The 22,993-nt window shown below is 43.0% G+C and overlaps 1 protein-coding gene across 4 annotated transcripts in view; it reads right to left on the bottom strand.

The window, feature by feature from the left end:
• Positions 1 to 22,993, bottom strand: part of CNTN1 (contactin 1) — a 760,044-nt gene that overhangs the window by 389,387 nt on the left and 347,664 nt on the right. For all 4 annotated transcript variants that reach the window (XM_070755541.1, XM_070755544.1, XM_070755542.1 and 1 more), the window contains 3 exons: positions 13,760 to 13,855; positions 11,606 to 11,812; positions 8,751 to 8,847 (listed from right to left, as the gene is read on the bottom strand). In XM_070755541.1, coding sequence (XP_070611642.1) covers positions 8,751 to 8,847; positions 11,606 to 11,812; positions 13,760 to 13,855 — 400 coding nt within the window. The remainder of the gene's footprint in view (positions 1 to 8,750; positions 8,848 to 11,605; positions 11,813 to 13,759; positions 13,856 to 22,993) is intronic.

Here is a 22,993-nt window from a genome sequence, read left to right as displayed (position 1 = left end):
TGCTAGCTAGGTGAATACATGGTAAGTAGATTCCCCCACTATTTTACTCCCTCTGATGTGTCTTATACTCCAAAAAATACATTAAGTGCTTACAGATGCTTTACAGATTAACAGCGTTGGAAGAGACCTTGTAGGTCATCTAGTCCAATCCCCCACCCAAGCAGGAGATTTTACACCATTTGTGCCAAGTGGCAGTCCAATCTTTTCTTGAAAGTCTCAAGTGATGAGGCAAGCTGTTCCATTGGTTGATTGCTCTCAATATCAGAAAATTTCTCCTTATTTCTAGGTTTAATCTCTCCTTGTTCAGTTTTCATCCATTATTCCTTGTCTGGCCTACATATGCTTGACCCATTCCTCTCTCTGACAGACCCTAAAATATTGGAACACTGCTACCATGTCTCACCTGTTCCTTCTCTTCATTAGACTAGCCATGCCCAGTTCCTGTAAACATTCTTCATATGTTTTAGTCCCCAGCCCCCTAATCATAGTCGTTGCTCTTTTCTGCACTTTTTGTAAAATTTCAGCATCTGTTTTATAGTATGGTGACCAAAACTGGATGCAGTACTCTAGCTGTGATCTTACTAAGCTTTACAGAGTGGTATTTGTACCTCACTTGATCTTGATTGTATCCCACCCATTAATGCAACTTCAGATTGCATTGGATTTTTTGGCTGCTACTGCACACTGCTGGCTGATATTTAGCTGGTTATCCACTAAGATTGCAAGATCCCTTTCACAGTTTCTGTTATTAAGCTTGGTTTCACTCAGTCTATATGTGTAAATTTGTTTTTTCTTGCCTAAATATAGAACTTTACTTTTCTCCACATTGAATTTCATTTTGTTAAATAGGGTCCATTATTCAACTTCTCAAGATTCATCTGGATCCTAGAGCAGTGATGGTGAACCTTTTTGAGATCGAGTGTCCAAACCACAACCCAACACCCACGTATTTATCTCCAAGTGCCAATAGGGCAAGTTACCATATTTTTCAGACTATAAGACACACCAAGATTGAAAAGAGGTAAGTAAGAAAATAACTTTAGTCCCCCCTGCCCCTCCCCAGAGCACTTTGCAGGCCTCTCAAACCTTCTGCACACCCCACTTTTTGAATAACGGGGCACACAGAGGATTTGGGAGATCTCAGAGTGCTTCTGCGGGCTCGGGTAAGGCACAAACACCCCAGTTTTTATGAAAACTGAGTGCCATAGGTTCACCATCATGGGGATAGAGGATGAGCTTAACATCTTCATTGTCCACATGGCTTAAAGGTAGCCTTGGCTTCTGCTTAGGAAATGCACAAGTAGCAGCAACTGTAGCACTCCACCAGTAGAAAGAGCAGGAAGGGATCTTGGAAGTCTCTGCAACCTTAAAAGAGTGCCAAGAGCCCTTTGGGCCTGTCCTTTCCCACAGTAAAGAAAACACCGGAAGCATAGTAAAGAAAACAACAGGTCCCCAGAACCTGGATGGAAATGGCCAACATCTCCCCCACCCAGACACACAAACCTCTCTAGCCACAAGTGGAGGAATTTTGTGGCTGCTGGTGTTTTGTGTGGGAAATATCTTCCTTCCTTCCTTCCTTCTTTCCTTCCTTCCTTCCTTTTCATTTCTTTCTTTCCCTCCCGCTCTCTTTCCCTTTTCTTTCTTTCTCTCCACTTCTCTCTCTCTCTTTTCCCTCTCTCTCATTCTCTCCCTCCAGGTCTCTCTCATTTCTGTGTACCTCTCCTTCTCTTTCCCCCTTCTCTCTCTCTCATTTGTTTCTCTCTCTCTCTCTTTCCCTCCCCATTTTTCCTCTAATTTCTCTCACTTTCATTTGTTTCTCTCTCTCTTTCCTCTCTCTCTCTACCTTTTTGCTCTCAGTTCTCTCACTTTCATTTATTTTTCTCTCTTTCCTCTCTCTCTCTTTTTCTTTCTCTCCTCTTCTCTATCTCACTTGTTTCCCTTTTCTCCCTCTCTCATTCTCTCTCTCTCATTCTCTCCCTCCAGGTCTGTGTACCTCTCCATCTCTCCCCGTTCTCTCTATCATTTGTTTTTCTCTGTCCCCATTTTTGCTCTCATTTCTCTCACATTCATTTGTTTCTTTCCCCCTCTCTCTCCCTTTTTCTTTCTCTCCCCTTCTCTCTCTCATTTGTTTCCCTTTTCTCCCTGATTCTCTCTCTCTCTCAATCTTTCTCTCATTTCTCTCTCCTTTCTCTCTCATTTGACTCTAGTTCCCTCCATCATTTTCTCATTTCTCTCTTTCTCTCAGTCATTCACACTTCCCCCCTCTATTTTTCCATCCCTGTCTCATCCCCCTGTATGTGTGTTTATTTGTGTGTGTGTGTTTGTGTGTTCACTCTTGAACCATTTCCAAAAATGGGTAAGGGCTGGGTTTTTTCCCCTCCCTTCTTCTTTGGATGCTTTTTATCATATGATTTAAATCAAGAGTCTCCCTCTCTTTTGTTTCTCTCTCTTTCCTCTCATTCTCTGCCTCCATCATTTTCTCATTTCTCTCTTTTTCTCCCCTTTTTTGCTCTCATCTCTTTCTCACTCTCTCCCTTTCATTTCTGTTTTTCTCTTCCCTCTCACTCTCTTTTTCCTTCTCTCCCCTTCTCTCTCTCATTTCTTTTTCCTCTCCCTTGTTCTTTCCCTCCACCATTTTCTCATTTTTCTTTCTCTTCTCTCTCTCACATTCCCTCCCCCTCTCGCTTCCCCCCTCTCTCTTTACCTCTTGTCTCTCTGCCTCCATCTTTGTCTCTTTCTTTGCCTCTCTCTGTCTCTGTTTCCTCTCAGGGGTACTGCAGGGATGGCGGGCGAGGGCTACCTGTGCCTCTTCCTTCCCGGGCCATGTAAGGGCTATGGCTCCAGAGGCTGCGGCGCCCCCGCCAAAAAAAGAGAGCAACCAGAGGACCGGCAGGGGTGGGCATGGTCCCCAGACCTAAGAACGGGAGAAGCCCAGGGGAAGCTGAAGCTGCAGCAGCGGTTATCTTGGTATGGAAAGCCAGATCGGGAGTGGCAACTGAAACCTCTGCACCCTGCCAATCCCAGTGGAATCGGCCGAAATGCTAAGCAAGCTGTCACCCACCTGGTTTGGGCTCCCTGGTTCCCACTGACTCTCAGCCATAGTGTGTCTGCTACGGGCAAGTGGGGGCCAGGGGATGCAAGCTGGGCGGGTGACAGCTTGCTTGGTGCTGTGGCCAGCTCCATCGGGATTGGCAGCATGCAAGATGCAGAGGTTTTGGGCACTGCTCCTGATCCAGCTTTCCATGCCAAGATAGCCACTGCTGCAGCTTCAGCTACCGCATAGAGTGGCTGCCAGGCAGAAGGGGCACAGGAGCAGGGCACTCCTCGGCAGCACGCAGGGGCTGAAACTGCAGTAGCAGCTATCTTAAGGAAAGGGAGCTGGGTCGGAAGCAACAACCATACCTCTGCACCCTGTGCCCTGCCAATCCCAATGGAATTGGTCATGTTGCCAAACAAGCTGCCGCCTGACTGGCTTGTGCCCCCCCCAGCCTTCGCTGACTAACAGTCATAGTGCGGCTGTTGTGGGTGGCTTGCTTGACACCACAGCCAATTCTATCAGGATTGGCAACACACCACTGATTCCAACCCGGATCTCTGTACTCAAGATAGCTGCTGCTGCAGCTTTAGCCCCTGCACCCCTTCTGCCCAGCAGCTGCTCTATGGCTGTGCGGCAGCTGCAGCTGCAGCAGTTGGTATCTTGGAGTGGAAAGCTGGATCGGGAGCAGAAGCCAGAACTTCTGTGCCCCGCCCACTGTCAATCCTAGTTGCTAAGGATGCTAACAACGGCAAACCAGAAGTGCCTTTTACTGAACTTCTGGTTTGTTCATTGGGTGATTTTTTTGCTTCTGGAGATTTAGGGAAGCTTCCCTGAAGGGTCCAGAGGACGAAAGGCCAAGTTAGCAGTGCCCAACAAACGGCTTAGGCTTCCTTTTCCCAGGTGGCCCATTTTCACTCTGTTGCTGTGAGTTTTTTCAAAATGTAAGTATATGGCAGGAGCTGGCCTTTTCCATTATCTTGTAACAGCACCGCTGCCACTGCCACGTTGCTGGCATCTGACTGGACTATGAACTGGCATTCTGGGTCTGGGTGTTGTAGGATGGATTCCTTGGCAAAGAGTTGCTTGAGCCTCTCGAATGCCTTTTGGCATTCCATCATCCAGCCAATCGGCTGACTGGGATTTGGTTTGGTGGGCAATTGGCCAATTTTTAGCAGTTCTGTCAGCCACCTCAGCAAAGGCTGGTATAAACTTCCGGTAAAGGTTGTGAAGCCTAAAAAGCTTTGAAGTTGTTAGCGAGTACGTGAGGCCTGTCAATCAAGCATTGCTTTCACTTTCCCTGGATCCATCTCTATTCCCTACATGGAAATGTGGTATCCTAAGTAGTCAAGCAAGGTTTTATGGAATTTGCACTTGGAGAGCTTTGCATAGAGCTTGGCTGCTAGAAGTTTTCTCAAGACTTGTCGCACTAACTTCACATGCTCCTCCAACATTTTTCCGTAGATGAGAATGTCATCCAAATAAATGAGCATCCCCTTGTATAAATGGGGGTGGAACACCTTGTTGATGTATTGCATAAAGATCACAGGGCCCCTTGCAGTCCCAAGGGCATGACTTTAAACTGGAAACTCCCCAGGTGGCAGTTGAAAGTGGTTTTCCACTCATCCTCCTCCCTGATTCATATGCGATACTAAGCCTCTCTCAAGTCCAGTTTGGTAAACAAGTGATTCAGGTGGGGAAGGGGGTAGGTGTTTTGCACACACATGCCATTTATCCAACAAAAATGGCACACAATTTGACACACACACCGGTCTTTTTTCTCTTTGAACTGTACAGGTATGGCAACCCTCAATTTCAGAGGCTGGATGAAACCCCACTTCAAATTGGCATTGATGTATCACTTCAACTACCCCAGTTCGTTTGGAGTCATGGAGTACATTTTGGGTTTGGGGAGTATTGCTCCCAATTTGAATTCTATCGTCTATTGGCCAGTGAGGGGGGAGTTCATTGCAGACTTCCTCACTAAATACCCCCTCCATATCTTGGTATTCGGGCAGTATCTGCTGGGAACCTGGGGGCTGCCAGTTGGGGACTGGTGGTGCCTTGGGATGTTAATTTCTCTGGGTGGTTTTGATTTTCTAGTGGGGTTGTGGGCCTGATGTGCAGGGTCAGCTTCCAGTACCCATCCTCCCATCTTATTCTGGGATCCACTTGTCTAGTCAGGCCAACCCCAGGATGATTGCTTCTGACATTTTGGGGGCAACTATGAACCAGAGAAGTTTGTGGTGATGTCCCATTTGTAAATCTACCAACGATGAGGAGAGTGGTGTCCCCTCCAATTATTTGTTGGAATCGGATGGGGTTTGTTAGGGGCTTGGTACAGATCCCCAGCTTCTCTACCGCTGCCTTGTTTACTAGGCACTTTAAACAGCCATCTCTGCCACTGCAATTTTTGCTTTTATGAGGAAGGGGCAAACTGCTTCACTCACCATCGGGTCGTCTTCACCACCTTATCTCATCTCGGGACTGATTCCTCCACTGGCAATACCTTGGTGTTGTCAGAGGGAGGAGGGGACACTTCTGCTTGTAGGGCCCAGCGCCCCAGCTCCGGTTGCCTCGCAGGCTTCTTCTTGAGGACCAGGTGTGGCGTGGCTCTCGGAAATGCAGGGGGGGGGGCAGTGCCAGGCACTTGGAAGCTCGATGGCCAGCTTGACCACATCACATCTCTTGTTCACTCAGGGCATGGGACTGTGGCTTGTCTGGAAATCCAACATCCCAAAGGCCTGATAGCTGCTTGGTTGGTGTTGTGGTTGGCTCTGGGCCAGCTCTTGCAGTGGGAAATTTGGATGTTGATTTAGAGGAATCCTCGATTTATCAGAAATCTGTTTTATTGCCAGCAGAATCAGACAATGAGATTGACTCACAGCCAGGGACAGACAGTGGGGGAGAGGAATCAGATGGGGAGATGGGTGCAGCCCGATCACCAGTCAGTGCTCCAATAAGTCTGTTTGGCGTCTATACAGCACCCCGAGACCGATGGTGGCACTGAGAAGGTCATCAGCATTCTCGAACAGTACCTGCGGTGTTTTGTGTTGGACCGACAGTCCGAATGATCACGGTATCTCTTCCATCCCTGTTTTTTCCCGCTGACCCTTTTGGATTCCCCAGTCCCAGCTGCGGAGGAGTTCTTGTCTTAACTACAGTCAGTGCATGAAATGGTGAAGAGATACCCCAGAAAAGCCAAGGAAGAATATAAGAGGTATGCTGACCATTCCTGTCATGATGTTCTCCCATTGGCTGTCGGAGATCAGGTGTGGCTTTCCACAAAGTACACTTCCTCGGAGTCGCCCCGTCGGAAGTTGGATCCATGGTTCATGGGTCCTTTCACAGTGGAGCAGGTTGTAAACCCTGTGGCCTATCGTCTGTCCCTGCCTGCCTACATGAGAATCCACCTGGTGTTTTGTCGCTCCCTATTTGTTCTTGTTAGTCCTGACTGCCCGCTCCGTCCTGGTGTTTCAGGCCTGTCTGCACCCTGTGTTTGGGATCTTCTGATTTTTTTCAATATTTGGTACAATGGACAGAGGGAGGTCTGGATGATTGTTCTTGGGTGGAGGTCCCCCTCGTGGATGCACCTGAGCTCATTTGGGATTTTCATGTACAGTTTCTGAACAAGCCCCATCCTGTGCGCAGGGTTCAGGGGAGGGGCCTTCTGGGTGTGTGTGTGTGTTGTGGCTGGCTCTGGGCCAGTTCCTACAACGGGGAATTTGGATGTTGATTTTAGGGGAATCCTTGGTTTATCAGGATTGTTCTGCACACTCCTTAACAGCCCTCAGCTCAGGGTGAAGGTAGCCCATGTGGTCTTTACCCCAGTGGAGAGGTCCCCTGGGGTTCTGCTTGCCACGATGTGGAAAGAGGCCATATCCCCATTCCCTTGGGGTCCCAGGTACTTCCTCGAAAAGGAGAATGTGGGTTGAGCCAGGTGCCATCTAGTGGCTTTGGATCCTGGTTGGGGATTTGTCCAACTTATGCTTAGGCATCCGAAACTGGTCAGGGAGCTCCACCAATGATTGACTGTGAGACGGTGGCTGTGATCCTTTGACTTCAGAGTGCCTAGTGAGCATGCTCTCCTGTGGCTTCCACTCAGGGCCGAGGCCAACCCCACGTCCACTTGAGTTTCCCAAACTCAGTGGGGGGGAAGGATTCACACACACCCAACTGTACCTTGAGAGGTCCCTTCCAACTGAAAGGGGGTCTCAGAGGCTGGCTGTTTGTGCCTATTCGCCAACTGGCATTCCTTCTCTGTGGCCTCAATTGCAGCCATGAATTCCAGGGATGGAGAGTAGAGGCTTCTAATAATCGGCTTATCCTGTACTGGTTCCCCTGTGGCTGGCTTCTTCTCCTCCATCGTCCCTGAGTCTTTGCACCATCTGTGCTGGGTTGGTGCTGGGGCTTAGGGCCCCGAATAGCTCCCTGAGGTTTGGGGTAGCTGGATGAATTTTTTAAGGGAGATTTGGGTTAGTGTCAAGGTTCCAAACAGCATCCAAAATTAAATCAGAGTCCGAGGCATAGCATTTCTCAAAGTTCCAATTTACTAGCAAAGCCATGTTGGCATATCTGTGAGAAACAAGGCTACCAAGGTTTCTCCACCCAGTTTAAAGTTCATACACTTGTTCCCACATCCACAGTTTATCATGTTGACTTTTTCATGCCAATGTGTCCGTTACTCCCATCAACTTCTGGGCATATGTCGAACAAAGAATGACCTTGAGAATCTGGAAGGAATTTGTTATGGCTACTTTTCTACTTCCCTCATGCAGCAACCCCTCCCAAATTCCCACATGAATGCAGTCTAATACATAGTATGTGGCAGGCCAAAATCTCCAAATCACACGATGGCTTCGGCCTGACAGAGATCTTTGTGAAGCCATGCTGGATTCTTCTTGCATTTCTTGTTCTTCTTCAGTTTTTTGTCCCTTTAAGATTTTCATCCAAGGAATCTTTCTCAAGTTGTCTTTGAGTTTATTAAAATCAGCTCTTTTAAAATCTACAAGTCTGATGGCATTATGTTCTTTTGCTTGTGTTTGTGCTATGTTGAATTATAGTATGACATGGCTACTCTCACCCAAGATTCCTACAGTTTCCACTCCCTTGATCTCTTCTTCTCTGTTTGTAAGAATTAAGTCCAGTATGGCTGTCCCTCTAGTTCCCTCCTCTGCTTTTTGGACAACAAAGCTGTCAGCTAGGTTGATAGCTAGGTCAGGAACCTACTGGATTTCTTATTTAGTGCAGAATTAGTTTTCTAATTGATATCAGGGTAATTGAAGTCCTCCATTACCATTATAGTGTGTTTCCTACATATATTTGTTAGTTGGTTGGCAAAAAGGACATCTATTTTTTCTGCTTGATTGGGTGGCCTTATAAGTATACACTTATGACCATGTCATTCTTTTTTTCTTTTATATTGACCCATGTGTATTCTAGGAGGTTTTCATCTTTGGTTTTGTGTATTAATATAGAGGTTCTGTTATTCCAACTATATTATATCCACCCTCATGTATTAGTAGTTATAGATCATCCTGGGAACCCCAGATATTGTGCATTTGTATATAGTGCACAGAATGAGTGATAGGAGGCACTGAGAACTCTTTCAAATTCATATATTAGGATTGCTTCTGATAGCAGAATAAAGCTACCCAGCCCTGGCCAAAATAGATTGCATTTTGCCATGCATATTACTAAATTCAAGAATACGTACTTTCCAAGCGCAAAGCATTCTAGTGTCACATTTTGTCCTAAAAGTGCATATATATCTTTGAAGTCCACTCTGATATCTGGCACATAGCCTTTTGATCCTAACAAGAAAAAACAATAAAATAAATAGTTTGCTACAAAATGAATACTTAGAACATATAATATTTGGAAAGTTAATTTCTTTAAAAAAAAAAACTAAGCATGGAAACCGAGATGTATTTGCAAAATGAAACAGTTGTACGAAGCTGAAGGAAGGGATCACACACATTTATTTTACAGTTAAAAATTGATTTAATTTGTCATAAAATATCAATACCACACCTGGGCCATAAAAATCTGGACAATACTGGAGGCTAAGAAATTACAGAAATTCTAACTGCTTTATTTTGATAATTTGTAAAAATTCTCAAAACGTAAAAGCTGAAATATTTAATCAAAATAAAATATGAAAATCTTTAAAATAGAAAAAATCCCAATATTTCGTTTAACATCTATGTAAACTGTTTCTTACCAGTTAACCAAAAACTGTTTTGAGAATGTTAACTATTATATTGCTTCCTGTATTCTTATCTGTCACATGTTAAAAATGTAAACATTCTCACATTTGATTTTCCAAACATGGGAAAAGCAGTGCCTGTTTCATATCCTTTCATATATTTCTATTTTTTATAGTTTACAAGTTTTATATCATACATTTCTGAGACACACATTATTCAGTCAAGCAAGTGAGTTAATTTGAAAGTAAGCCATGATCAGACTTGGCTCACTGATTACTGTATTTTGGTTTATAAGACGCACCTTTTTCTTCCCTAAAATAGGCTGATAATTAGGGTGCATCTGAATGTAGCTTTTTTCCAGCCCTTACTAGCTGCTAACTATCTTCCCATCTCTTACCTTGCAGGCTCTTTCATTGTTTTTCTATGCGAATAATGTTTTCCAAGCCCTAAGTCTTTGCAGGTTTTTTTAAAATTACTCTTACTTAAATTACTGTTCCCAGCTCTTAATGGCTTGCAACCTCTTTCATTGTTAATCTCTGCCAAGAATGTATTCCAAACTCTGCCTTTGATTTTTTTTTCATTCTTTATTTGCTCTAAATGTTTCTTTCCAGCCCTAACCAGGTGCTATTAATGTACCCAAGCTCTTTCATTGTTACTCTCTGTGAAGAATGTTTTCCAAGTCCTAAGTCTTTGCAGGGTTTGTTTCATTACTCTAACTTGCTCTGAATAAGTTTTTTTCAGCCCTAACTAGGTGCTAACAATTTTCCCAGCTTTTACTGGTTTGCAAGCTCTTTCATTGTTACATTCTGTCAAGAATGTATTCCAAACTCTGTCTTTGTAGGGTTTTTTTTTCATTGCATTACTTGTTCCCAATATTTCTTCCTAACCCTAACCCAGTGTTATTAATGTACCCAGGCTCTTTCATTGTTGCTCTCTGCAAAGAATGTATTCCAAACCCCGTCTTTGTAGGGTTTTTTTCATTGTTTTACTTGCTCCGAATGTTTCTTTCCAGTCCTAACCAGGTACTAACAATGTTCCCAGCTCTAACCCACTTGCAAACTCTTTCATTGTTACTCTCTACAAAGAAGAATGTTTTCCAAGCCCTAAGTCTTTGCAGGGTTTTTTCCATTGCTCTACTTGCAATGTGAGGAAGGCTACGCACCTGGGATCGTCTGAGGTGTGAGTCTGGCTGGGGATGGCTAGATTTCCACCAGGTTCCTTTCTTTTAAAGAGAGAGAGAGAGAGAAGGGATGTGTGAATAGCCAGTTTCTCTAGAGAAAGAAATGTGCAGCTCCCATCAATTGCAATGTAATTCTGTCTTTCTTTCTGTCTTTACACTGCAATTGATGGGAGATGCACATCTCTTTCTCTAGAGAAGCTGGCTATTTGCCCACCCCTTTTCTCTCTTTCTCTTTAAAAGAAAAGAACCTGGTGGAAAGCTAGCCACCACCAGCCAGACTCACACCCAAGCTGATCCCAGGTGCGCAGCCTTCCTGAGATCTTCCTCAGCTGGGCTTGGCTTCCCACTCGTGGCTGCTATGTCTTCAGAGCCTGGAGCTGTCATGCAGTTGCAGAGCGATGCCAGCTCTAAGTTCAGCTACAGCAGAAGGGTATGTGAATCTGAACTGTGGGGGGGTGGGTATGCGGAGGAAGACAACCAGGAGGAGAGTCTGGCATGACTGGTGGAGGAATTCTGGGAGCTGAAGTCCACAAGTCTTGAAGCTGTCAAGTTTGAAGACATCTGAGTTAGAGGTTAGGAGTGCAAGTGTCTTCAAACATGGCAAGTTTAAGGCTTGTGAACCTCAACTTCCATTTCTGAACTAGCATGTCTGGTGTAGGAATTCTGCAAATTAAAGTCCACAAATCTTGAAGCTGCCAAGCTTGAAGTTTGTAAAAAGTCTACATGGTTTTAAAAAGTATACATGGTTGTAAAAAGTATTCTGCTACACTGGTATTTTATTAAACAATATAATACTACACCATTTGGTTCAGAATACTTTTTTCCTTTTTTTCCTCCTCTAAAATCTAGGTGTGTCTTATATACCGGCGCATCTTATACACTGAAAAATACGGTATTTACAACTGCCCTGTTCTCTTTCTGTCTCTGTCTCTCTCGCTCTCTCTATTTCACACTCACAAATACACACAGAGAAAGAGACTGAATGGATAACAAAAACAAAAGTTGGATTTATAAGATAAAGTGTAAAATCTAAAATTCAGAAATAACAAGCTGAAATGAGAATCTAAGCCAAACATTACTTTCATATAGTGTTTCACTGAACTGGATAAAATATACAAAAGAAAAGGAGACATTGTTTAAGAAGAACATCTGACATACACAAGACTTTTGAGGAATACTTACGATCTGCTTGAGGAATGAGTGAAATGAAACTGCTGAATACACTCTTAGTAATTGAATTACTGGTAACACAGCATGAATAGTTGCCTTTATCAGTAGGTTCAACTTTGGCAATGTAAAGATTACCATTTATTTGTGACACATATCGCCGTTTATCCAAAGTAATGAATTCTGGGAAATCATTCAGAAACCAGCGATAACTTAGATCATCTGGAGATAGAAAAATGTATTTAAAATTTATTAATAGAGCTGAAGCTATTGTTTAAAAGCTTTGGTAACACCTAGCTAATTCTGTTGGAAACTAAGCAAGATAAGCACTGGTTAGTCATGGATCAGGGATTACCAGTCATATCAGTGTTCTTGGCTATGCATTTACAACTGTAAATGCCCATAAGGATCATAAGTGATGATGGTCATAAAGCAGACCACTGACACAACCAACCCGATTTTACTAACTTTATTACATTATGCAATTACTGTGATTGTTAAGTGAAACCGTTATTTGCAATGGACCGTTTTTGCCCCCAAAACCAGAAGTAAATGCCAGTTATCAGCATCAATTTTATAAAAAGCAGTCATATGACCATGGACATTGCAAAAAGCTATAAATGTGGGCTGGTTACTGAGTGCCCAAAATGAGATCACATGACTGCAAGAGGGCCAACTGTTAGAACTTTGGAACAACTTTTCTTCATTTATAGTCCTCAAGTTACGAATGTAATGGAGTGTGCACATTCCATTCATAACCCGAGTATTTGTGGGAGTGAATCTTGTACCTTGAACGCCATCACTCCCTCCTTTGGTCCACACATCTGATAATCAAATGTGAAGCTTGTTAAGTGCATGAGGTATCTCAGGGTGGAAAAGGCCATGGGGGAGGGGGCGCTAGTGAGGAAACAGGCCATCTACTCCAAGGCCTCCCCCAACCCACAGATATCTCATTCTTCTTCTGGGGTCCCCACAATAGCTTTTCCCCCTCCTGCCATACTGGATGTCTTATTTTATGAAGATCTATCTCCTCTGCCGCCTGTTTCTTTGCCTTCTTCCTCCTTTCTCATCAACAAAGGGCTTGATGAGGAGTCTAGTGATGAAAAAGAAGGCCAGGCCTGCTTCCCGGCCTCCTTTTTCATCATCAGAGGCCTTGTCAAGCAGATTACTGGTGATAAAGGAGGCCCAAAAGACTGCATGCAGTCTTCTGTGCCTCTTTCCTTGTCACCAAATTCCTTGAGAATTGCATCCCTTTAGGTTTGAGCAGTCCTTTTCAAAAAGCCTTTGCCTATAAGAACAAAGCTTTGAGGGATGTGCCCAGTCGCTGATGCCAACAAAAGCTTTTTGCAATTGTGTTTTGCAACAGTCTCCCTGCGGGCTTTAGCAAGGAAATGGTAAACAGAGAGAAAGCCTGAAAGAAAGCCTTCCATCCATTTGCAAATGTCCAAGCCTCAATTCACAGAGAATAGAGGCCTAAAGTGCAAGATCACATGAAATCAGTAGCATAAGATCTCGCACTACTGATCTCGCAGTACGTTAGGCTTCGGTTCTCTGCTAATGCACTGAAAGTCTGAAGTGATGAAGTAGGCAAAGAAAGCACGACAGAGAGGAGAACTTCTCAAAGTAAAATGCCTGTGAAAACCCAGCCAGGAAGGGGGAAATTGGTGGGGCAAATGTTGCAGAGCCTCTGTGGTCATTTGTAAGGGTGCTGTAATATTCATAATTTCAGGATTTGTTCATAAATGGGGTGTAATCCCATAACTTTGAACATTCACTAAGGAAATGCTCATAACCCGGAGAGGGGCGGCATACAAATCTAAGTAATAAATAAATAAAATTATCTGAATACATTAAATATATACTTGATAAAATTAGTTTCCATTTGTAAAATACATACAATATTTCTCTGAAAGTTTTCAGCTGTTTTCAACTTTGAATAATAAATTATTATAATAGTAAACAGATTCAATTCGTTTATAATCTTTATTATCTGAAGGAAGACAACCATACTATAAGGAATTTTATTTTCACATGTCAAGCTTCCTCTTTTTCTAAGGCTCAAGAGACTTACAAATTTAGTCATAGTCAAGATTAATATTATTCTAATTACTGTATATTAATTCTTATGTTATTGTTCCAACTGAAACTGAAATATATAAATTTAATTACCTGGATAATGAGGTGGAGGATCACAGAGAAGAACAGCACCTACACCTTCTCGCACTTTTACTGCATGTCTCTCTTCCGGAGGAAAAGGATATAAATCTATGCAAGACAATATATATAAACATATGAAGAAGAATGTATCTCATATTAACTATTATCCAATTTATCTACAAAAAATAACATCTCCCAATACAGTGATACGTCGTCTTACAAACCCCTCATCATACAAACTTTTCGAGATATAAACCCGGGGTTTAAGATTTTTTTGCCTCTTCTTCCAAACTATTTTCACCTTACAAACCCAAGCCACTGCCACTGGGATGCCCCGCCTCCGGACTTCTGTTGCCAGCGAAGTGCCCATTTTTGTGCTGCTGGGATTCCCCTGAGACTCCCCTCCATGGGAAACACCACCTCTAGACTTCTGTGTTTTTGCGATGCTGCAGGGGAATCCCAGCAGCGCAAAAATGGGTGCTTCACTGGCAACGGAAGTCTGGAGGTGGGGTTTCCCAGCAAGGGGAGCCTCAGCGAAATCGCAGCATCACAAAAACACAGAAGTCCGTCATCATTGTGTTGTCTCAGTAACAAGGCCAGCAGTAGTATGGCTGCCTTCATTCAAAAATGCAGAGAAATAGTCAGTAGCTGGGAGACTTTGCTTTTTAAAAAAGCTACTTTCCACAATTGCTGGGAATTATATAATTCAATAATGCTGCAATAAATAAAGTGTTATGTATGTAAATTAGCCTGATCTAAATACCGGCCACTAATTGGGTGAAATGCAGCCAGAAGCCGCGCCTGCAAGGGAAAACGCATCCGCTCTCGTGAACTTCGGGCCGAACTTAAGAGATGTCAAGATCCTGGTGAAACTAATCTATACATAGATTACCGCACTGAATGCATCAAAACCAAGACCCATAACCCTCCCTTCATCTTTCAGCCATCCCACACTTCTATCCCTACCATCCCTCACCAGCAAACGGACATCCCTAACACTTCCAGCCATGAATAGGGAAGCGCCCCCCTTACTACTTCAAGACAACCCAGTTTCAATCCAGAACCCAAAATCAATCTTAAATGTAAACTAATCAATGCAAGAAGCATAACCAACAGGTTGTCTGAATTCCTTAGTACCAACATATTTGACATAATCTTTGTCTGTGAAACATGGCTAAATTCATCCTATCCTGACTCCGTCATCACATCAAATAACTACCTTGTTTTCCAATCTGACCGAGAATCCCGCAGAGGAGGCGGTGTAGCTATATTCTATTAAAAAAACACTTAATCTAAAAAACATCCAAATTGCACATGATCTTATCCTCCCTGAAACCATTATATGTGATCTTTCCCTGAATAACACACTCTGCTTCCTACTATGCTACCAGGCTCCTGACTATGACATCACCCAACCAAATTAGCTTCACTACTAATGTGGGCAACCTCCTGCTCCTACCCCACTATCTTCCTTGGTGATCTCAACCTACCATACATCAACTGGACCCTAAATGAATGCAGCACGGAACCAATCCATACTACTTTATTCAATGCGGTCACCAGCCTGGGACTTGACCAATTAGTATCAAACAATACTAGACTCAACAACTGTCTTGACCTCATATTCTGTAATAGCAAAAGCGCTATCTATGGATTGCATGTAAAGGAACCCTTTTCCAACAGCAATCATAGTATGATAAATTTCAATCTCAATCTATACCAACCTAACATCCATATGAATAATGAGACACCTAAGTACAATTTCAGGAAAGCCAACTATGAACTCATAGATGCCAATCTCTCAATTCTTAACTGGCAAACTTTATTTTCAAACTGCAACACTATTGATGATCTCTACAACACATTCTTACTCCAAATTAAAAGACTTATCAGACTACATGTACCACTAACATCAACCAAAGGTAAAAGGAAAAATAATTTACCTGTCTCAATAAGGAAACTACAAAAAAAAAAAAAAGATCTCTCCGGCGTAAAAACAAAAAAGGCCAAGTAACCAACTTCAAAAGCCGCTACAAAAGCATATGCCAGCGAATAGAAGCAGAATGTCTCAACTATCATAGCAAACAAGAGGAAAACCTCCTTCACACTAACTTCTACAACTTTGTCAACAACAAACTCAAAGACTCTAGACCTATCCCACCTCTCATTGGACCCAACAACAAAGAATACCATGATGGTCCATCCAAAGCCAACCTCTTCAACTCTTTCTTTGGCTCTGTCTTTGTTAACAGTAACGGCTCATCCCCCATCTTCACAAATCGCACCTCTAACCCACTCAACGACCAAACCCAAATCGACTTCACTGTAGACCGCATTGAAAAAGCAATACAAGATCTCAAACCTTCCCTATCAGTTGGACCTGACGGTCTTTGTGCATACTTCCTAAAACAGCTTTCCTCTGCTATAGCCGAACCTCTAAGCATTATATTCCAAAAATCCTTCAGGACCAGCACACTTCCCAAGCTATGGTTAAAAGCACTAGTCATCCCCATCTTCAAAAAAGGGGATCCTTCTCTCATTGATAACTACAGACCAATATCATTATGCTGTGTCTCATATAAAGTCATGGAATCAATTATAAATCAATCAATTACTCTTCACTTAGAATCTAATAATCTACTCTCTAACAAACAATTTGGATTCAGAAGGAAATTATCCTGCAACCTACAACTACTTCACTGCAAAAACATATGGACTACCCACCTAGATCAAGGAAAATCTATTGATGCAATTTATATCGACTTCTGCAAAGCCTTTGATTTAGTGGTCCATGACAAACTATTCCTAAAACTTAAATCCTATGGCATCTCAGGATTCCTCCACAGCTGGATTACAGCATTCCTGTCAAACAGACAACAAGTTGTCAAAATTGGAAGCACCATTTCCACCCCCGTCCCTGTTAAAAGTGGTGTTCCCCAAGGCAGTGTACTAGGACCTACTCTTTTAATTCTCTACATCAACGACCTCTGCGATCATATCATAAGCAACTGTGTTCTTTTTGTCGACGATGTAAAACTTTTCAATACCACAGACAACACAACTATTCTCCAAAAAGACCTTAACTTCATCTCAGATTGGTCTAACACTTGCAAATTCAAATATCATCTAGCAAATGCTCTGTTCTCCACATCGGCAAAAAGAATCCGAACCTCATATACAAACTAAATAAACAAAATCTGACAAACAACCCCCATGCAGTAAAAGACCTTGGAATACTAATATCAAATGACCTAAGTGCCAAAACCCACTGCAACAATATCACCAAAAAGGCTTCTAAAATTGTCAACCTGATCCTACGTAGCTTCTGCTCCGCCAATCTCACACTACTCACCAGAGCTTACAAAACTTTCGCCAGACCCATCCTCGAATACAGCTCACCTGTCTGGAACCCACACTGAATTTCGGACATCAACACCCTAGAAAGGGTCCAACGATACTTCACCAGAAGAGCCCTTCACTCCACCACTCGAAACAGAATACCCTACGAAACTAGACTCACAATCCTGGGTCTAGAAAGCTTAGAACTACAACACGTTAAACATGATCTAAGTATTGCCCACAAGATCATATGCTGCAACATTCTGCCTGTCAACAATTACTTCAGCTTCAACCGCAATAACACAAGAGCATGCAACAGGTTCAAACTTAATATCAACCGCTCCAAACTTGACTGTAAAAAATATGACTTTAGCAATCGAGTTGTTGAAGCATGGAACTCATTACCAGACTCCGTGGTGTCAACCCCCAACCCCCAACATTTTTCCCTTAGACTTTCAACGGTTGACTTCTCCAGATTCCTTAGAGGTCAGTAAGGGGCGAACATAAGTGCACTAGTGTGCCTTCCGTCCCCTGTCCAATTGTCTCTCCTATATTTTTTAAAAACAACTCGCAGCCGTGCCGCTTTGCAGATTTACACGTTTCACTTGTTGTTAGTTTGTGCTATATTGTAACCCATTCCAGCCGATTTTAAATTCAGGCTACAATGTGGTCTTCCATTATTTTCTCAAATTAAACACTGGCAATGAAGATCTAGAATCAACACAAACCAAAACCGTAAAAATGGAATTGTCAGTAGCACAAGCTCCCAAGCACTTCAACCTGGAGAAGGGTACCTGGACAACCTACATGGCAAAATTCAGGATCTTCCTGCAGGCGTGCAACCTCCAAAATACTGAAGATGTTAGTGTAATGTATTAAGGCTGTTACCAGGGCGTGTATGGATGGAGGTCATAATAGCTTAAGTAATTGGTCATTAGTGAGACTTTTTATATGCACCACTATGTGGCGTCTTCTGTTCTTGTTTTAGAGTTGTTGCTTCAATAAACATTGTTTGCTTATTCCTCGGCTTCTAGAGGATTATTTGCTTGATAGAGTTTGACCGGGACAATGATAAGGCTCACAGCTTGATAGGACTTACACCTGATGACCTGCAACTAGCTCACATTCGTGGTAAGAGTTCGGCTGCCAAGTGTTGGGACATTTTGCAGAGGATATATGTGCTGGAGCACAGTGTTGGAGCACATATACAGTTAACAAGAAAACTTTTTCGTACCCACTTAGCCTGGAATGGAGACATGCTAGCTCATTTGACTGTGATTAAGGGGATTTTGACAGAGCTGCATGAAAAAGAGCTTATTTTCTCAGAGATTCATCATTGTTTTATCTTCGCTTGATGACAGCTACGATGCCTATGTATCATCATTAGGAGTGTTGGCCAGAGATGAACTTACTTTGACTGAGGTGACTGGCCGTCTGCTTGAAGAATCAAGTATATGGAGAGACCGTTTGATATTAAGAAAAAAACCTAAGCAAGAAGAAAAGCCGAGAAGGAACTTTGTATCTTGAAATATTTCTGTAAGAAAATGCTATAACTGTAAAAGGCCAGGAGATTTAGCAAAATTTTGTCACCAGAAAGAAGAGCCTGGTGATATTTTTGTTGCTACCAGGAATGTAAAACAAACCAGGAATGTGAAATGTGGTTGTGGGTTGTTGATAGTGGGTCGACACATTGTTTAATTAATGAAAAGAAATCTTTTGAAAAGTTAAATGCCAGTAAGTAGAGCAGCGGTCCCCAAACTGCGGCCCGGGGGCTACATGCGGCCCGCTGAGGCCATTTATCCGGCCCGTGGGTGATGACAGGAGCACAGGATGCGTCCATATCCTGTGCTCCTGGCCACTGTTCCCTCTAGCCTGTATGAATAAAATGCGGTATTAGTAATTAATATCAATCATCAAAAAAGTTTTTTTTTCTAATTTTGTCATCCAGTTACATTCACTTTCTCTTAATTAGATTCCCGCCTTAATGTTCCTTCAAAAAGTACAACATCAATTATATTTCTAACTTATTACCCATTATGCCAGTGTTTCCTTTCTTTATACAATTTTCTATAAGCCAAGAAAACCTTTTATAGCCAATCAGATGTTAACAAAAGAAAATTAAAACATAAACATATATGAATTTCAGACTTCTTTCCCCCCTCTAAATAGTATGTTCCCATTTTCTTTTTACTTTAAAATAAGGTATGTGCAGTGTGCATAGGGAATTGTTCATAGTTTTTTTTATATAGTCCGGCCCTCCAACAGTCCGAGGGACAGTGAACTGGCCCCCTGTGTAAAAGGTTTGGGGACCCCTGAAGTAGAGTATCTGCTTAGCTAACTGTTGGAAAATTAATGCAGCTGGGGAGGGAAATGCAAACTGTTTGTTTCTTAAAAACACAATGTTCTCATTATATATTCCTCAGGCAAAGTATAACCTGCTGTCTGTCAATGTATTAACTAAGATAGGTTATACAGTATTGTTTAAGAATGACAATTGTATTATTGAGAAAGAGGGGTGTAAAATTGTTGCAGAGCTTAAAGATGGTTTATATGTTATTAACATAGAGAAACAAACAAACAAATGTAAAACCTCATAATAATTGTATCCATTTCATGCATAGGAGAATGGGGCATTTGAATTTTCAATTGGTGAAAAAGACAATTGGGCTTGTTAATGGCATAAACCTTAAATCATGTTCCAGATTTGTAGATTGCAACATTTGCCATGAGGAGAAAAGCAAGGTTACCCCTACAAACCGAAGGTTTTAAAACTAAGGATATATTGGAGCTAGTGTTTATGGATATAATAGGTCCAATGAGGAAAACTAGCTATGATGGTTCACGATATATTCTGAGCATTGTGGATCATTTCTCAAGGTTTGGCTTTGTTTATGCAATGAAGACGAAGGCAGATACTTATGGTATTTTTTGGTGTATAAAACACACCTTTTTACGTTTAAAAAGTGCTTTGAAAATTGGGTGTGTCTTATACATCGGATGCTACCAAGGCGGGACAGGAGGTGGCAGCGGCAGTGGCAACTGCTGAGGCGTCTCCAGCAGCTTCCCTTCGATGAGCAGCAGCACCGGGAATGTCACCTCCATGCCCCAGGATGCTGCCATCGCCAAATCAGAGGCCTTGAAGGGGCAGAGCTGTAATCTGCACTGGTGCCATATTATTGGGCGGCAGGCTCGGCTCGGGCGAGCGACTGTGTCAGGGACCGGTCAGGTGCCGCCTCTCTCAGAGCGAAGCCCCTACATAGATTGCTTCAGAAAGGAGCCAGCTAGACATGGGGAGACAAAGAATAGAGTGCATTCAAGGCAATAAAAAACCTTTTGTCTTCTAATATTCAATATAATACAACCTTGCCCTTACGACTAACCTGCAACGCATTCCCCTATGGAGTAGGTGCAGTCTTTGGCCCCATATTTCTGGATGGTACAGTCATTCTTAATAGTAGTGTATGCTTACTCAAAATGGTTGGAAATAATTATGATGGGGTCCACAACTACTTGTGCAACTGTAAAAGCATTGAGAAAACTGTTTGCCACACATAGACTTCCTAATGTGATTGTGTCTGATAAATCACTGCAAGGCAAATGGAGATATTCCTGGCAGAACTTGGCATTAGAAACCTTTTTCTCCTGCTAGTAATGGGCAAGAACGAATGGTGAGAGTAGCAAAAGAGGCATTGAGCCGCTGAGCACCTGGGGACTGGCAAGAGAGAATTGACCAGTTCCTGTTAACCCAACACATAACACCAAGCACAATAACAAATAAAAGCCCTGCACAGCTTCTAATGGGACAAAAATTAAGGTCACTTAATTTTCACACTACAAACGTTAAGAATGTTAAGAAGAGGGGGATGGTTAAGAACTGACATAGAACTGAACTAGACAGCTAACTTTTGACCACCGAGCCAGACGGTCCTTGGACGCTGTGGCACCAGATGGTGGGAGTGTTGATTGGACCACTGGAACGGGGTTCGATGTACTTGTGCATCCTCCTTGATCCACAGCTCACATTAGAGAAACATCTTTCAGCTGTGGCGAGGGGAGCGTTTGCCCAGCTTCGCCTGGTGCACCAGTTGCGGCCCTATCTGGATAGGGAGTCACTGCTCACAGTCACTCATGCCCTCATCACCTCGAGGCTCGACTACTGTAATGCTCTCTACATGGGGCTACTTTTGAAAAGTGTTCGGAAACTTCAGATCGTGCAGAATGCAGCTGCGAGAGCAATCATGGGCTTCCCTAAATATGCCCATGTTACACCAACACTCCACAGTCTGCATTGGTTGCCGATCAGTTTCTGGTCACAATTCAAAGAGTTGGTTATGACCTATAAAGCCCTTCATGGCACCGGGCCAGATTATCTCCGGGACCGCCTTCTGCCGCACGAATCCCAGTGGCCAGTTAGGTCCCACAGAGTGGGCCTTCTCCAGGTCCCGTCAACTAAACAATGTCATTTGGCAGGACCCAGGGGAAGTGCCTTCTCTGTGGTGGCCCCGGCCCTCTGGAACCAACTCCCCCCAGAGATTAGAATAGCCCCCACCCTTCTTGCCTTTCGTAAGCTTCTTAAAACCCACCTCTGTCATCAGGCATGGGGGGACTGAGATATTCTTTCCCCCTAGGCTTCTACAATTTATGTATGGTATGTTTGTATGTATGATTGGTTTTAAAATAAGGGTTTTTAGCTGTTTTAGTATTGGATTGTCGCATGTTGTTTTTACCACTGTTGTTAGCCGCCCCGAGTCTACGGAGAGGGGCGGCATGCAACTCCAATTAATCAATCAATCAATCAATCAATCAATCAGGCTGGAGTCGGAACAGCCATTATAGGAAGGGGAGGATAAAATTACATCAAGAGAAGAGAGGAGACCAAGGGAATATAATAAACTGATGAGAGGAAGGAGGAGACCGAGACTGAGACTGAGGCTCGCCCTACTGAAAGTACATGGAGCTTGTACTAAAATCATATAATACTGCAGAGGGACTGGAGATGTGGAAATACTGCAAGAGTAGAAGAACAAAGGCGACTGTGGAGCCAGAGAAAAGACCTGAGAGTGCCGGCCAGTGGCATTGGCCGGCACCAAAGACCCTGGAGAACAATATGCCAGGACTTCTTCCTGAACACCAAATCTCTTTTCCAGAACTCACCTTTTAGAACTGTTGTTGTATTGCTGACTTGATGGACAACTGATCTTAATTATTTCCTATATTTTAGCACTTTATAATTTTAGCACTTTATAATTTTAACAATTTTTAATAATTAATGTTATTCTATTAAGATCTTAAGAGTAACCTAGAGTAATTGGTATTCTAGTATTACAGTAATTTCATGTTCATTATTAACTATTAATAGGATTTTTATATGGAGATTTTAGTAATAACTTTTTGGCTAATTTATTGGGGGGGATTTAAATTTGATAGATAATTGGGATGGATGCGATAATATGTATGACATGAGTGATTGTTATGGGTGGGCTGGGTGGGATTTTGGTATGGATGAAACGAATGGAAACGGTGTGAATGATTTAATTAGCCTACCTGACACTGGAGAGAGGGGAGGGGAGGGGGCAACGATCTCTGGGGTGGCAGAGGGTCGGAATATCCTGGTGTTGCTGGGGAGAGGCAGATATGGCGGGAGCCACAGGGGAACGAGGGATCGCTGCTTAATAACGATCCCTTGTTCTGGCTCTCTGAGCTCAACCCTGGGCACTGGTGATGAGTGTAATTCTGGCCCTTGGCTCAAGCTGCTGCTACTCAATGCCAGGTCAGTGGTAAATAAAGCTCTCCTCATCTGGGATCTGATCCTGGATGAGGAGGCCGACCTGGCACATGTAACTGAAACCTGGCTGGGCACAGATGGAGGAGTTCCTCTCTCTGAAATCTGCCCAGCCGGGTTTCAGA

The sequence above is a fragment of the Erythrolamprus reginae genome, chromosome 6 (assembly GCF_031021105.1).
Source record: "Erythrolamprus reginae isolate rEryReg1 chromosome 6, rEryReg1.hap1, whole genome shotgun sequence".
Classification (NCBI taxonomy): Eukaryota; Metazoa; Chordata; class Lepidosauria; order Squamata; family Dipsadidae; genus Erythrolamprus; species Erythrolamprus reginae.
This window is presented reverse-complemented; position numbering and strand designations above follow the sequence as displayed.